Source organism: Gossypium hirsutum, chromosome A01 (genome assembly GCF_007990345.1).
Source record: "Gossypium hirsutum isolate 1008001.06 chromosome A01, Gossypium_hirsutum_v2.1, whole genome shotgun sequence".
Taxonomy (NCBI): Eukaryota; Viridiplantae; Streptophyta; class Magnoliopsida; order Malvales; family Malvaceae; genus Gossypium; species Gossypium hirsutum.
The window spans coordinates 93328940-93341169 of record NC_053424.1 but is presented as its reverse complement, the minus strand read 5'-3'; the positions used below and the strand labels follow the sequence as shown (position 1 = coordinate 93341169).

Here is a 12230-nt window from a genome sequence, read left to right as displayed (position 1 = left end):
ATTTCAATTTTTATCAAATTAATCACTTAAAATCATCCATCAAATTGTTCAAAAGGTCATTCACATCATACATAAACATGATACTTTCATCACTTAGAACATATAACATAATTATACACACTTAATTCTTACAATTTCACATCAAATTATACATTCAAATAAAAATAATATAATAATTTGAACAACTTACCCAAATGCTTTCTCTCACTTCCATCTTCATCTTCAAGCATCCATGGTTGTTTTCATATGAAAGGACACTCTTGAATTAGACTTGAATTTGATAATTCACTTTAATTTCAACAATATGTTTCAATAAGAAATGAACTAAATTGAAATAATTAATTAATTAAATCAATAAATGCTTCACATTTAATCACATGATTTTATTCCAATGGTCATAATTTCTCCCATCAAATAGATATTATTTGTTCATGACATAATGGCAATTAAGCCATTTTCTCAAAAAATGATAAAATTACACTTTAGTCCCTATATTTTCACCACTTCTCAATCTAGTCCATATATATATATAATTTTTCTACTCCACCTGTCAATTCATATCCATGTCACATTCATAAAAAACTATTTATTAAAAATTTTATCATTTTTCTAAAATACTAAATTTGTACTTTTAGTCCATCTTTCACAAATTTCCAATTTAATCTTTATTGAAAATTTACTATTTATGCTTTCCTTTCTAATGTCAAATTTGGACTTTACTATCATTATTGGGAAATTTTGTTATTTATTTTTTTTCAACACTACTATTAGTGCCCTTTGAGATTTTTGGGATGTTACATATATGATATGTGGTAAAATTAGAAGTGGAGAATACAAGAATTACTGGAAGAAAATGCAAATCTGGGTTTTCTTAGAAATGGGTTTTTGTTGAAGGATCAAGAAGGGTTGTAAAAGAAATTTAATAAAAAATAATTAAGAAATACATTATATTAATAATATATATTTTCGTTTTAACAAAAAAATAGTTTATGAAAATATAGATCAAGCCACGTGGCTTTATTTGATTGGCCGCCAGATTTTTTTTATTTCTGTTAAAAGTTGGACCAAAAACCATAACAAATCAATACTTTAGGTATCAAATTGGGTAAAAAAAAAGTTTAAAGTACCAAAGTGGATAATAAGTATACTTCAAGGACGAAATTGTAAATTATATCTTATAAATATTAGAGTTTGAGCATATCATCAATCCCACCTGACCTTTCCTTCAAAATAAAAAGGGGTAAATTTCACCATTAGTTCCTAAGTTGTAGGTAAGTTATCGTTTTGGTCACTTAACTATTCGAAATATATGCTATATGACTTTCTCTGTTTACACTGTCTACACCAATCAGAAGCTCTATTTCCCCTTCTTTTCTACAGTTCGATGTTATCACGTTTAAAATCATAGTATGTATAAGTCGAACTTCTAAAATAATATATTTGATATTATCTCATTTTTATTTCTATATTTGAATGAAATTTAAACTCTTGAAATACAACTTATTAAAAAATATTTATGTAAATGTCATGGGGATTATTGGATAATATTTCACACTCAAGTGAGAATAAGTAAATGATATTTTTTAGGTAGAATAACATTCCAAGTTCAATAATTTGTGAAATAAATAAATAATAATAGATGATGAAATGCAATTCTGAAAACATGCTCATACATTGCTGGTTAAAACATTTTGATTAGAATAATTCATGAAATAAATTAAAGAAAAATAATGATTGCAATTATTAGAGGAATAATTTAGTTTTGTAGGAGGAACCAGGAAAGTCGAAGGAAAAGTGAGGCAACGTCACGCATTCCACCCCCGCCAAAACACAAGGGACGTGCCTTGCACGCGATTACCAACCCCAACATTATAAACCCTTTCACATTTCCTCTCTTCTTCCTAAATTTTTCAGGAGGAAACAAAGATGGATTATTCTTCTTCTTGGTTGAATTCATTCTTAGTTCGCTTCAGACTTTCTGCCAATCTCTTCCTTTCACAATTCGAACCTTTGGCTCTGCTTCTCGCCCCTCTGCTCACTCTATTTATTGCCCGTCTACTTCACTCGCTCCTTTCCGTTATTCACGAGAAAGGCCTCAAAGCTACGGTCTTAGCCTTATTCATGCGTTCCATCAAGTAATCTATTAAAATTTATATGTTTTATTTTATTTAAGTTTCAGAGCGGAAATATTCATTTTCATTGACTAATCAATTTGTTCTCCATTTTGCAAAAAAACACCTTTTTTACAAAAAAAAGGTTGGTTCCTGGTGTTCAGAGTTATATTGATGCAGAGAAACAAAAGGTCAGATTATATATATTCTTATAATTTAAGGCATATTTATTGATTTTTTTAAAAATGATTTATACACTCAGTTTTATTCGTGCTGCGGATTAATGCTTAGTTTTGATTCTTTGCTAACAATAGGAATTTATTTTTCTTTTTGTTTGGGCAATGAATGAAAGAATATATTGTAACTGGATCAGGAATAACTGGAAGCATTTAATACGCGTCCGCTGAGTTGCATTCAAAGCATTTGTTAGTGTAGTAGTATTATGATGCTATAAAAATTCCAACGCTGGCCGCTACTATTGTTTGTGGATATCTGAAAACACATTAATGGCTTGCATTTTATAGTATGGTACGGTTCCTTGGATTTGTTTGATTTCTTTTATTTGGCATCATAGAGGGCCTTACTCTATATCAGTGAATGATTAGTTCATTTCTTGTATTACAGTTATAGTCGCCGGCGCTATTTAGAATTTTCTCTCTGATTGATATAATTTTTTTTACATACTTTTTGTGCATTTAATAAGGGAACTCATAAATAGAATTTTAAAAAAAAGGGCTTGCAGTTTGGGTTGTGAGACTGTAGTGTAGCACTCTTTTGCTTTTTTGGTGTTTGTCTAGATGGAAATGTACTGTGTATTTGTTTAAACTATGCATGAGTGCTACTGTGTATTTGTTTAAACTAAGCACGAGTGCTGCTTTCATTAAACTGTAAGAGCAAAAGAGAGATAAATAATGTTGGAATATTGGTGTAGAATAGCCAAAGCCTGAATGACACCATCAGGGATGTTGTTTATTGATTATATAGTGAATTCAGTGGAAGTGTTTCTTACATCGTTTAACTATTATATTTTAAACTCCTGTTGGATGAAATTCTGCGGAAGTGCATAAGTATTCATTATAACATGAATTAGAGAACGCTTGTGATTGTTGTTTCAACATGTTGTAGAGACACTTGTGTTCTTGCTTCTAGAACTGGAATACTAATATCTGCTCTAGATGCATCATGCAATTTTGTTTTTCAAATATTGTTTGTGGATTTTATGTTCCAATCAGTCAGGTCTTAGTAAATTTTGTCTTGAAATTTTGGATGAATATAATTTGTTACATATACCGGTCTGAATAATGCAGGTTGTGGATAAGCTACAATCTGGTAGCAAATCCAAAAAAGAACACTGGAGGACAGAGTTGCCAACCACAGGTTTAGGAGTGGGTGTTATAGAGGAAATGAAAGATGTAAAGAGCAATGACGCTGATTGGAAAGGAAAATGCTCCGGTACAGTGTATGTTTACAATTTTGTCTGAGAGAAAAATTATGTGTTTTGTTATTTTAAATATAAATCAGTTTTTGTTGAATTGTGCTTGAGCTTGATAAATTATGGGTTTACTTTTGTCCAGCTACATTGGTGGAAGTGAATCTGAAGGACATTTTTCTTTGATCAATGAGGCATGCTCGATGTTAGTAAGATACCCTAATTTCTCAATTTAAAAAAAAAATAAAAATTCCTGAGAACATCTCTGGTGTGTTATTATTTGCAATGCTTTGAACTCATTTGATTGGATTGGAAGTTTCAGATAATTACCTGACACTATCTTGGTTACCAAAAAGAGTGTTTAAAATACTCTATTTGCGTCAGTTAAAAATTTATATCCTTTCTATTATTACTTTGAGGAAATCATGTCTACCCCTCTCCACTTTCAGCTACACATTTTTAAAAAGTGCTGTTGACTATTTTCAGGTTTGCACATACCAACCCATTACATTTAGATGTGTTTCAGAGTGTGGCGCGATTTGAGGCTGAAGTGGTTGCTATGACAGCAGATCTACTTGGCTGTAAAGAGAAGGCTTCTGGAGGACAAGTTTGTGGAAACATGACATCAGGAGGAACTGAGAGCATATTGTTAGCAGTGAAAACATCTCGGGATTACATGAAGGCGAAGAAGGGAATTACAAGGCCAGAAATGTAAGCTTTTCCTGACATCTACTTAAAATTACTTCATTAATTTATTATCAATCCCAATTTTATCAATTTGAATTATTCGATTCCAAACTATAGGATAATAGCTGAATCTGCACATTCAGCATATGACAAGGCAGCACAATATTTTAACATCAAACTCCGTCGCGTCCCTGTCAATAAAGAATTTAAAGCAGATGTCAAAGTAATCAGAAAACAAATTAACAGAAACACAATCTTGGTATGCATGCCTATATTATTTTCAGTAATCTTATATGCAGCTAAGGTCTTTGTTGTAAGTTGGCCTGACAAAAATCTTATGATTCTGCAGATTGTTGGATCTGCACCTGGGTATCCTCATGGCATCATTGACCCTATTCAGGTAAGCCACTAATTTCATCAGGGTAGGAAAAGCTTTTAAATGTAATTTGTTAATGTTATATTTTACTTGGGAGCCTTTCTGATAAAATATAGCATCCTTTTCACAGGAGCTTGGTAAACTGGCTGATAGCTATGGAATTTGTCTCCATGTTGACCTTTGTCTTGGTGGCTTTGTGTTGCCTTTTGCTCTTAAACTCGGGTATGTGCTGCTGAACTCTCAGTTGTATTAGATCATATTATTTATTTTCTTTTCAACATGGACTAAGATATTGGAATTGTGGTAGTCATCTTGTCCTTGTTAAGTTCGGTTCTTGTTCTTTGAAGAGGATAGTTGTCTATTGTTGATTTGGTACTGGCTTCCCTCATTAAGGAACTGTTTATTTGAGTCATCAAAACTTTTTAAAAAATGATACCAACCTGTTTAGTAGTTCTAGTTTTCAATGAATAACTGGTTATTCACTTTATTCTGAAGAAGTTGAGTGTTTTTCTCTGTAAGAGATTAGTATTTCTCTCTTCTATGCAGTTGTTGAATGCGCTAAGGTTTTCTTACTCTGGATAAGTGTGTTCACTTTTATTGACATTATTTTTTCCTTTGAATGAATTTATCAACTTGTGTGTTTTATGCCATTGAGTTGATTGTGTGATCTGCATAACCTGCTATCAGGTGCAATTTTATCAGGAAACTGTTTTATATAATTGGGGCTGCCACTTTATTCATTATTTCACTATGATAGTATCAATTTACCTTTTCTTTTTCCAATTTTTTATCTTAAGTAGCGGATACCTTGTATGGACTACTGGTAGTGGTTTTCTCCCGTTGATACATGAATTCTTGTTTGGAAATGTTAGTGTTTTGTTTTTGAATTGGAGTAGAAAGTATTATCGGGAGCATAAGCTCTTAATATAATTGTTTCTGTTCCATCTCTATCACAGGAATGTTGGCTAAAACTTGATTGGTTATATGTTTTTCTCAGGTACCCAATTCCGCCATTTGATTTCACTGTTAGGGGAGTAACTTCAATTTCAGCGGATGTGCATAAATATGGGCTGGCTCCTAAAGGAACGAGTGTAGTTCTTTACAGAAATCATGACATTAGAAAGGTATCTAACAGTTCTCTTTGAACAGTATTGAACATTGTTTGGGCTCTATTATTTGATTATATCTAGCTGCTGAAGTAAAGACTTTAAATTAGTGATTTGGAGGTATATGTCTCTACTGACAAATGTCAATTTTCTGTACAAGTTCTCCAGTGCATATTATCTGTTTTTGTTGCTTTGATTCTGCCTTTTGACTATGTACATTGTATTAACATAAACTTGATTAGAAGTGTCAAGATTAAGTTTGTGATAAAATCAGATAAGTCAGCAAGGTTTATTTTCAGATATTTGTCTAACCTTACACTTCTGATCAAGTTCTTATGATGTTTTCTTTTCATGTCATCTTTGCTTGGTGGCTACTAAATATTATGCTGGATTTCTTGGCCGACTGTTCTTTAACAGCATCAATTTGTAGCTGGTAAGTAGAATCTCTACTGTCAAAGAAAAGGAAAAAGAGAAATATGCTTGAGATGGGAAAGAAGGGGGATAGGAAAATCTTAGGGTTGTTTCAAACAGAAAACTGAGGCAGCCAGATCACTTCTAGGATAGTATTTCTGATTCTCGGGGCCATTTTAAACATTTAAGATGAGATGGAAAGCATTAGTTTGGTATAACAGGGAGGATTATTTTGAAAGAGAGCAGATACTGTGTTGATATTATCTTTCAGATGCTAGAATTAATTCTTAATTTACGTAAGAAATGTGGTAGTTATATTTGTTTCATTTTTTTTCATGGACAGTTACTGAGTGGTCGGGTGGGCTTTATGTGTCTCCAACCATAGCTGGAAGCAGGCCTGGAGGAGTAATTGCTGGAGCTTGGGCAGCTATGATGTCTCTGGGACAACAAGGTAGCAAAATTCCTTTCTAGTCCACAATGCCTGAAGCTAGCAAATTGTCATCTACACTGTTGTTAGATTATTCAGGGGTTCTGGTTTTTGGCTGATTATTGTTTCCTTGAAAATGCATAGGTTACTTGGAGAACACCAGAAAAATCATGGAAGTATCGAAGATGATTCAGAAAGGGTTTGAATTCATTTCGCATTTTCCGCTGAATTCTTTTATATTGAGATATATAGAATAACAGCTATTTCAAATGGTAGGATAAAGGAAATTCCTGAGTTGTTCATCATTGGGAACCCAGACATGACAATTGTGGCATTTGGATCTGCTGTTCTGGACATATTTGAAGTCAATGATATCATGTCTGGTAAAGGTTGGCATTTAAATGCATTGCAGAGGCCCAACAGGTGACCACTGTTTACCTCATTCTTTCTTTGCTTTTGCATTGAATTGACTTCCCTTAGTCATTTGAGATGAATTGTACCTCTGGTCGGCCTCTAGTATGATTGATTAAATTTGTTATTTTATTGTGAATTTTAGATGCTTTCATAGATACTAGTATACTTGTCTTCAAGTTAGAATCTGTTACCTTGGTAGCAATTTCTATTATCAGGACTGATTCTTTTCTTTGATGTGGTTGAAACAGCATTCATATCTGTGTCACTCTTCAACATGTACCAGTAGTTGATGCCTTCCTCCAGGATTTGAGGGAAGCCGTACAAACTGTAAGCATCTTTTTTTCTTTTTTGTCTTTGTAATGTTTACTGGTATGTTAGAGAAACTTTTGTAGTATCGGTAGTTGAGAATTTGCTGAATTATCAATATTCGGTTCGTTTATATATATGTTCCATTTCAGGTGAAAGAAAACCCAGGGCCGATAAGTGGAGGTCTAGCACCCATATACGGTGCAGCAGGGAGGATGCCAGATCGCGGCATGGTTCAAGATTTGTTGGTAAATTACATGGATGGTACATGCTAGTGCCCAAATAGAGCCGATGAAGGTTGATTTTAGATCCGTAAGAGTGGTGCATCCCGGAATCAAGTGCAAAGAACTAGAGTTTTGAGTTTCGGCCATTCATTACCTTGCCATCCCACACCTCAGTTCTGATCCATTTGCTTCTTTACAATATATTGGTTTGTAATTTGTACTATAAGAATTATGGTTAATTTAGGATGGAAATAAATGTATTTGTTTGCTTAACATCAGTTCACTGAAAATCAATAATTACTGATTCTTACTTGATTAAAAATACATACTGGTTTTATTTTAGTACTTCTTTCTTTTTGATGTTTTAAACTCTAGTAACAATGAATCAAGTAATTTAATAGTATAATTACTGATTTAAAAGAATAAAAAAATCAATCAATTAGGATAATAATGTTAAACAAACTTCTGAAGGTTTGGTGGGTATTTTTCATAAAAATCTTATGAAACAATACATTGAGGATAAGGATGTTTATTGAGAGGGTATTGGGTATGGGTTTAGTTTGGTAAAAATATTATAGAGGTTCTTGCAATAAGAATTAGATTACATTTTATTTTTTTTCTTCAAAGAATGAGTAAATTAATCTATGTACCTTAAATAATAAAAGTAAATTGATTCTTTTATTAAAAATTCCTCCATTTCTACTGTTAAAACTAGTCCTTATGTACCAACATGAAATAAATATGACACATCACAGATAACTACTTTATTTTTTTTGGTGTAAAAAACCTGATCAAACTAAACCTTCTCCTAATGAGCGATCAAAGTCAAACTTGTAATCTTTCGATGAATCCCACCTTTGGGTGTTAAAAAAACACTGCTTTGCCCAACTAATTGATACTTTAATGATATCGATATTACTCCATGAAACACCTTGGAAAATAAACAAGTTTATGTTCTTTCATAAACACCATGCAACAAGACCAAAGATACAAAAATGAATCTAACTTACAAAATTAATTTACCCAATTTTTTTATCACAAGAGCCTCCATGGTACTATCTTCTATGTCTATGGGCTCCAACTTCTGAGTCCAATAGTTAGTTATCAGTTGAAATTGTCATTTTAAATTTTGTTTATATCATTAGCAAACTTTTAATATCCAATACTTTAAAATAAATGAATAAATAGAAAGATATATTTATACAATCTGTTTTTCTTTTATTTTCTGTACAAGTAAGCAAATCTCACTTGAATTTGTGGTTGTTCTTTTTTATAAACTGCACAATGAATATATGCACTGTACATTGTTTGGATTTCTTGGCTTTAATGTATATTTCTTTGATTGCTAAAATTATCTGCGAAACAAGTTATATATTATTACCTGATATCAACCCCTTCTTTTCAACTCTTTTTCACCTACTGAAGATACAGAGATGTATCTTATCCATGTCGGAATTCAATGTATGTTAACTATGTGAGGCTGAGTTTGCATGATAGCAACTTCATTCTCTTCCTCTGATTCAGCAAACAATGAATTTGGTGTCTCCTAATGGAACAACGGGAAAAAAACGTAGCTCTGATAAGCAAACAATAGACAACCAACCGGAACAGTAGGAAATACAAGCTGAATTAATGGCAAGTATTCACCTGATGCTGCCTGCAGCGAAGGAGGGCAGTCACTGTTTTAAAAATGACATACATTGGCAGGATAATTCCGATGGTCCGAAGTAATATCGACTGTAAAACAAAAGAAGTGATAAGTTTATAAGTCTAAAAAGTAAAGAATCTGATGGTATTCTTTAAATGCATGGGGGAAAAAGATGGCTTACGATAAATAATGGGAAAGAGAAGTCATCGCTTCCCCTTAGTAGGACAGGAAGAATATGCCGTAAAACCAAAAGAAGCATGAACTGCAGATTAAAAGCACAACGAATTAGAAAAAGAACTTGAACATAAATATAGTCACACAATACTTTGTTTTTTTTTTTTTCTTTTTAAAGATTAAAGCATGAGTACAATATGATATGGCAGTAATGTTTCCCTATAATATCATACAATTCTTATATGTCAAGCGTGTCCAAATCTGTCGGACATTGATAAGCAGCGGCATGCCATGTCAATCTAACTAGTAAAAAAAGACCAAGGGAGAGGGAGAGAGACTTACAAGTATTGCAACCATACGATAACCGGTTAAGCTTCTTGTAGTTGAAGCTAAATATTCATCATAGCGAGAATCCAGTAAGCTGTGATCTGTTGAGACCACTGCTATAAAGCCAGAATTGTTTAACTCCCTCCTAGATATCTCCCAATTGCCCCTGATTTCATAATAAAAAAAAGAGAGGCATAAAGGTTACTTATTCATAAAACTCTAGAGAAAAATGAAGCACTTTAAAATCTCTTAATCTGACTAGAAGTTCTTAGTTAATACCTAAAACAGTTAAATTTCAAACAAAACTTACCTGAAGTTCATTGGAATACGCCCAATATGAAACAAGGGAGGTGGCGCGGTATAACCTGGCCTGAATTGCTGTAATGCAGAAGATGTATGATCACATAAATTTAGGTAAGAAACTATATATCAATGAAGAATTCGAGCTCCATACTACTATAAGAAATTGGAGTTAGAAGGGGAAAAAAAATGCTTTAACAAGAACCTTGGGTCGTGAATGTAAAATTATGGTACCTGATGGCATATTTCACAGGTGGTGTTGCCCTTCTCATTGCACCATCTCTGTACACATCTGCGATGCGCATACTGTAATAAAAATAAAACGGGTTAGTAGAAAAATCAAGCTTCAACTAATCAAACTAGCTAAACCCTTCAGAAGGAAATGCATATTCACAGGTTCCCCTAGACTGGATTCTTTAAAAAGATTTACTGAAAATGAATGAGTATTGAAGGATATAGGAGCCCGATTGAAACTGATGATGTATTCAAACTTCTAAGGAGCAAAAACTACACAAAGTTCATCACATCATTTACCTAAAATTGGAAACAAAATGTTGTCAAAGTTGCAAGGCGCACTCTAGGCACTAGAACCCTTATATTGCATGAGGTGCAACTTGAAACACAAAAGTGCTCATATGAGTGAGTAAGGCGATATATGTATATGTGTAAGGCTAAGATATATAATTATAATAAGAAACTCTAAAAGAGTGATCTAATTTATCTATAAAACATGCAAAAGTTTCACTTATGTTATCAAGTGCGGCGCCATGAGAACACTGCAAATCATTATAGTGAAAAATTTGTGTGGTTATCTTAATATACATAACATTACAGATATATTCAAATTCTGAAAAAAGTATAGTCAAGTAAGCACCAAACTAACCTTCAAGCTGCCACAACAAGCACAAGGGGTCTCCATATTCGAGTCTACATCCTCATCTTGGCATATCCTACATTCAACAATTCCCCCCAGGGAGGATAAATTCAACTTTGGAGAAGAGTTGAATACCTTAGTGTCATCAACCACTGGTGCAGTGGCCTGAAAAGACCGGTTCCGGCTTTCAATTGCAGCTTCCAATGTGGATTCAGTTATCAACCGGTCCACTAGTAATACAAAATGATCCCCCATAATCAGATACAAAAATGAAAACTCAACAATCAGCTTTAAACAAGCCAAAGACAAGGCAGGAACAGTTTTGATCAAGTTCTCTTGTTTAATTTCCTGCTGTGAACAACAACTACAAATGATTAGAAACAATAAAAAAACTTTCAAAATTTAGGTGTTAGTATATAAGATTTAAGTTCATATAAAGCCCCTCTCAACTGCGGAACTGAAACCAGGAGAATTGGGGACACCCTAACAAGTGCATGTAATAAAGTATGGACAAAAGCACCTCATAGAAAGTTAAGAAGAAATTTTCTCAGAAACGAACAGCATCAAAAGCTCGACATATTGGAGCAAATACAGATATAAAGTTAAAAAGTTAAAAAAATTTTGAAAAGGTTAAGCAGAGGAGGAAAAGGGAGAGACGAAAAGAAAAAGAGGGGCTTTTTGACAGGCACTTAATACAAATGCCTTCAGAAAAAGAAAACCCACAAAAGCAAACAAATTGGCATGAAGCCATTGAAGAAAATACATCCAAAAACATTCTAAAGAAAACAGAATGAAGAAAGGGAAGTACCCAAAGAAGCCAAAAAGACAAAAAGAAAGGAAAAGAGGAATGGGAGGGAAAAAGGTAGCAATAACAAAGGGGGCAAAAAAGAGAGAGTGCTTTACGATTACAAGAGCATTAAAGCATAAAAGAAAAGAGGAAACTTACAAGAAAGGGATCGTTTTTCTTCAAGCAAAGGGAGCTTCTTTTTTGGTTTCTGTGAAAAATAAGGTATGGGGTTTTGAGGTAAATAAGCATGCATTGGAATGAGGTGTTTCAGTCATTATATATGGGATTTCATTTCTGTTATGATTTTGGTGAGGGGGGAGGAAGATTCTTGAGCCACCACCCCGCATTTCCCGTTTTAATATTTTAAAAACGAGTACAGGTTTTTGCACTCTTTCTTAATTATATTGGGTCAATATTGGCGGACTAAGATGTAGACTTGTTCAAGTTGAGCCAGGCCCATTTAACATTCTCTTTCTAAATTGAATCCCAAATAAGGCAAATTCTTTTCCATTTCTTTATGGGAAAACACTATTAATTCCACTCCATTCTTAATTCAACTATGGTCCAACCACCTAATTAATCAAACTAGAAATGGAAATTTAAAACATAAATATTTGTTTAAAAGTAAG

At 33.2% G+C, this 12230-nt stretch overlaps 2 protein-coding genes across 5 annotated transcripts; one reads left to right on the top strand and one right to left on the bottom strand.

Moving 5' to 3' along the window:
- Positions 1-1781: 1781 nt before the first annotated feature.
- LOC107916557 (sphingosine-1-phosphate lyase) lies at positions 1782-7815 on the top strand. Its single transcript, XM_016845829.1, has 15 exons — positions 1782-2135; positions 2257-2302; positions 3419-3570; positions 3686-3745; positions 4027-4251; positions 4345-4486; positions 4577-4627; positions 4734-4825; positions 5601-5727; positions 6127-6142; positions 6464-6571; positions 6692-6746; positions 6824-6970; positions 7210-7288; positions 7420-7815. Exons 1-15 carry the CDS (start codon positions 1927-1929, stop codon positions 7540-7542), a joined length of 1632 nt encoding a protein of 543 aa, XP_016701318.1. The 5' UTR covers positions 1782-1926; the 3' UTR covers positions 7543-7815.
- Positions 7816-8654: 839 nt separating this feature from the next.
- Positions 8655-11972, bottom strand: LOC107916558 (uncharacterized). 4 transcript variants are annotated; one of them, XM_016845831.2, is made up of 8 exons: positions 11761-11972; positions 10824-11162; positions 10175-10246; positions 9951-10018; positions 9656-9806; positions 9321-9401; positions 9139-9228; positions 8655-9037 (listed from the first exon to the last, which is right to left on the bottom strand). In XM_016845831.2, exons 1-8 carry the CDS (start codon positions 11848-11850, stop codon positions 8948-8950), a joined length of 981 nt encoding a protein of 326 aa, XP_016701320.1. In that variant the 5' UTR covers positions 11851-11972; the 3' UTR covers positions 8655-8947. The 4 variants fall into 4 exon arrangements, with proteins under 4 accessions (XP_016701320.1, XP_016701319.1, XP_016701321.1 ...); XM_016845830.2 differs by having other exon boundaries at positions 10824-11165; positions 11761-11920; XM_016845832.2 differs by having other exon boundaries at positions 10824-11044; positions 11761-11920.
- Between the last annotated feature and the right edge of the window lie 258 nt (positions 11973-12230).

Coding starts and splice junctions, on each gene's coding strand:
- LOC107916557 (XM_016845829.1), top strand. CDS start 1,927: ATGGATTATTCTTCTTCTTGGTTGAATTCATTCTTAGTTCGCTTCAGA. Junction 4,252..4,344: donor GGAATTACAAGGCCAGAAAT/GTAAGCTTTTCC, acceptor TCCAAACTATAG/GATAATAGCTGAATCTGCAC. Junction 4,826..5,600: donor CCTTTTGCTCTTAAACTCGG/GTATGTGCTGCT, acceptor TGTTTTTCTCAG/GTACCCAATTCCGCCATTTG.
- LOC107916558 (XM_016845830.2), bottom strand. CDS start 11,850: ATGCTTATTTACCTCAAAACCCCATACCTTATTTTTCACAGAAACCAA. Junction 10,019..10,174: donor CCTGTGAAATATGCCATCAG/GTACCATAATTT, acceptor TCTGCATTACAG/CAATTCAGGCCAGGTTATAC. Junction 9,038..9,138: donor TTCGCTGCAGGCAGCATCAG/GTGAATACTTGC, acceptor TTGTTCCATTAG/GAGACACCAAATTCATTGTT.